General features: G+C 59.8%; 1 protein-coding gene across 1 annotated transcript; it reads right to left on the bottom strand.

The window, feature by feature from the left end:
- Positions 1 to 6: 6 nt before the first annotated feature.
- On the bottom strand, positions 7 to 1,478 carry CNPY3 (canopy FGF signaling regulator 3). The gene is made up of 5 exons (XM_010706554.3): positions 1,194 to 1,478; positions 965 to 1,061; positions 589 to 711; positions 349 to 466; positions 7 to 237 (listed from the first exon to the last, which is right to left on the bottom strand). Exons 1-5 carry the CDS (start codon positions 1,400 to 1,402, stop codon positions 41 to 43), a joined length of 744 nt encoding a protein of 247 aa, XP_010704856.1. The 5' UTR covers positions 1,403 to 1,478; the 3' UTR covers positions 7 to 40.
- Between the last annotated feature and the right edge of the window lie 507 nt (positions 1,479 to 1,985).

The raw sequence follows: 1,985 nt of genomic DNA, 5'->3' as shown, positions 1-1,985 counted from the left end.
GGAGAGCCTTTCTCCCCGCTCAGTCCTTGCGAGCTGCTGCCTATAGCTCGTCGGTGGGGCTGTGGGGGAGCGGAGCGGCTTCCTGCACCCCGCTCTCCTCCGGGGAGAAGCTCTCGGCACCCTCACTTTGCTCCTTCCCCACTTTCTTCTTCTTTTTCCCGCTCTTCTTCTTGCTTGGCTTCTCCCCCGCGCTCGCCAAGTCACCCTTCTTGCCGGTCCACTTCTCTGTTAAGCAGCCTGGGCAGGGGGAGAGAGGGCCCTGAAGGACACGCAGGGCTCCCCGTGCCCTTGCTGGATTCCCTGTGCTCCCACAGGCATGCACTGCCCCAGGCAGCCCCAAGGACTTACTGGCATCCTTCCCTTTCAGCACGCGGTCAGCACAGAGGAATTGGGAGAGATCTTCCGTCTGGTGGTGCCGGTACCAGTCCTCGATCACGTCTTCATATTCCTCCACCAGCACATCACACTGACAGGGAGAGGACAGCCTGGCACCCAGATCGTGGCAGCAAGCCCTGATCCCATCCCCACACCTGCTGAGCCCTTCCCAGCCTGCACGGCCGCAGCACGCTGACCCCACCAAGAAGGTACCTGCTTCTTGAGATCCGCCACCTCGGCAGAGGTCTCATTCCACAGCTCATAGGGAATGTCCATCACCACCTTGACACCTTTGTGCACCAGGTTGTGCAGGGTCTCAAACGTCTCTGACATACCCTGGGGAGAACAGAGCCATGCAGTGAGGCTGTGCCCGGGGGCACAGAGAGGCCCGAGGCAGCCGACACTGGGGTGTTACGTGCCCCCAATCCCTCTCTGCACTAAGCACATCCTAAACACAGCAGGAAGGCACACGTGGAGACGACATCTGGCTCCCTTCTGGCCCACCTCCCCCTGAGCAGCACAGCCTTGCCTGCTGTCAGCTGGCACCTGGAAGAACCAACCACACGTCAGCACCAGGAGGGAAACCCACCTTTGCAAATCTGTTGCTCCCGCTCCTTTCCTTGTGCAGGTTGTAGTCCAACAGCCTCTTGCAAATGTTCTCCGTCACCTCAATGAGCCGGATGTCCCTGCGTGGAGAGGAAGAATGGGAGGAACAGCTTGGAGCTGCACCCCAGAACAGCCTCCATGATCAGGAGGAAGCAACCTGGCACATTTCCATGCTCCAGAGGAGGGACTCAGCCCCTTCTGTTTTTACTTACGACTGTGTGTACTTGACGGCTGCGCCCTTCCCATCCAAGAAGCCATACTTGGTGTCGATGACCTCCTTGGTCTTGCCGGTCTCTTCAAAGGCAGATTTCAGCTCCAATGCCACGTATTTGCACACTGTGGGAGGGAAAGCATAGGAGGTCAGTGGGTCTTGAGGAGGAACTGGGTGCTGGGAGAAGAGCTCACAGGGCACGGACACCATTGCTGTTCACAGAAACGAAGAGCAGCATCCTGACTGATGATCTTCTGGAGTAGGAGGCCCTGAATAGTGCTTCAGTGTTAGCGCAGCCACACAGGTACAGCTAGGAGAGCAGAGGGCAGCCACCCCAGTGTCTGCTTCACCTGCCCATCCCTTCCCATGGGGATAGGATACTGCGAGTCAGCCCTTCCCTGTGCCTCCCACATGGGAAGGCAACCGGGCACGTGGGTGCAGGGCCGCAGGGCCTGCATCACTACTGCAGAGCACTGCACTGCCAGCAGTGCCCTGCCACGCTTTTAGAAACGATAAATGAATGAAAGAGGGGAGGGGGGAAACAAACTTTTATTTCAGCTGTAACAGACAGTCCAACAGAGAGACGGGAACAGTGAGCAGGAGGAAACAGGGGTTTGCAGACGTGGAGGGACGGAGGCCGGGCTCAGCACGGCCCTTCCTGCCCCGGAGCTCCGCAGGGCTCCGTGCCGTTCCGCAGTGCCCTCCGCCGGGAGCGAGCCCGGCCCTGCGTTGCCACGGCTCACAGCGGTCCTGTGCCGGGCGGGCAGCGGCCGTGCGGTCACACGGCACCTTC

Source organism: Meleagris gallopavo, chromosome 2 (genome assembly GCF_000146605.3).
Source record: "Meleagris gallopavo isolate NT-WF06-2002-E0010 breed Aviagen turkey brand Nicholas breeding stock chromosome 2, Turkey_5.1, whole genome shotgun sequence".
NCBI classification, from domain to species: Eukaryota; Metazoa; Chordata; class Aves; order Galliformes; family Phasianidae; genus Meleagris; species Meleagris gallopavo.
Note: the sequence above shows the minus strand (reverse complement) of the source record. Positions and strands in the feature narration are given on the sequence as shown.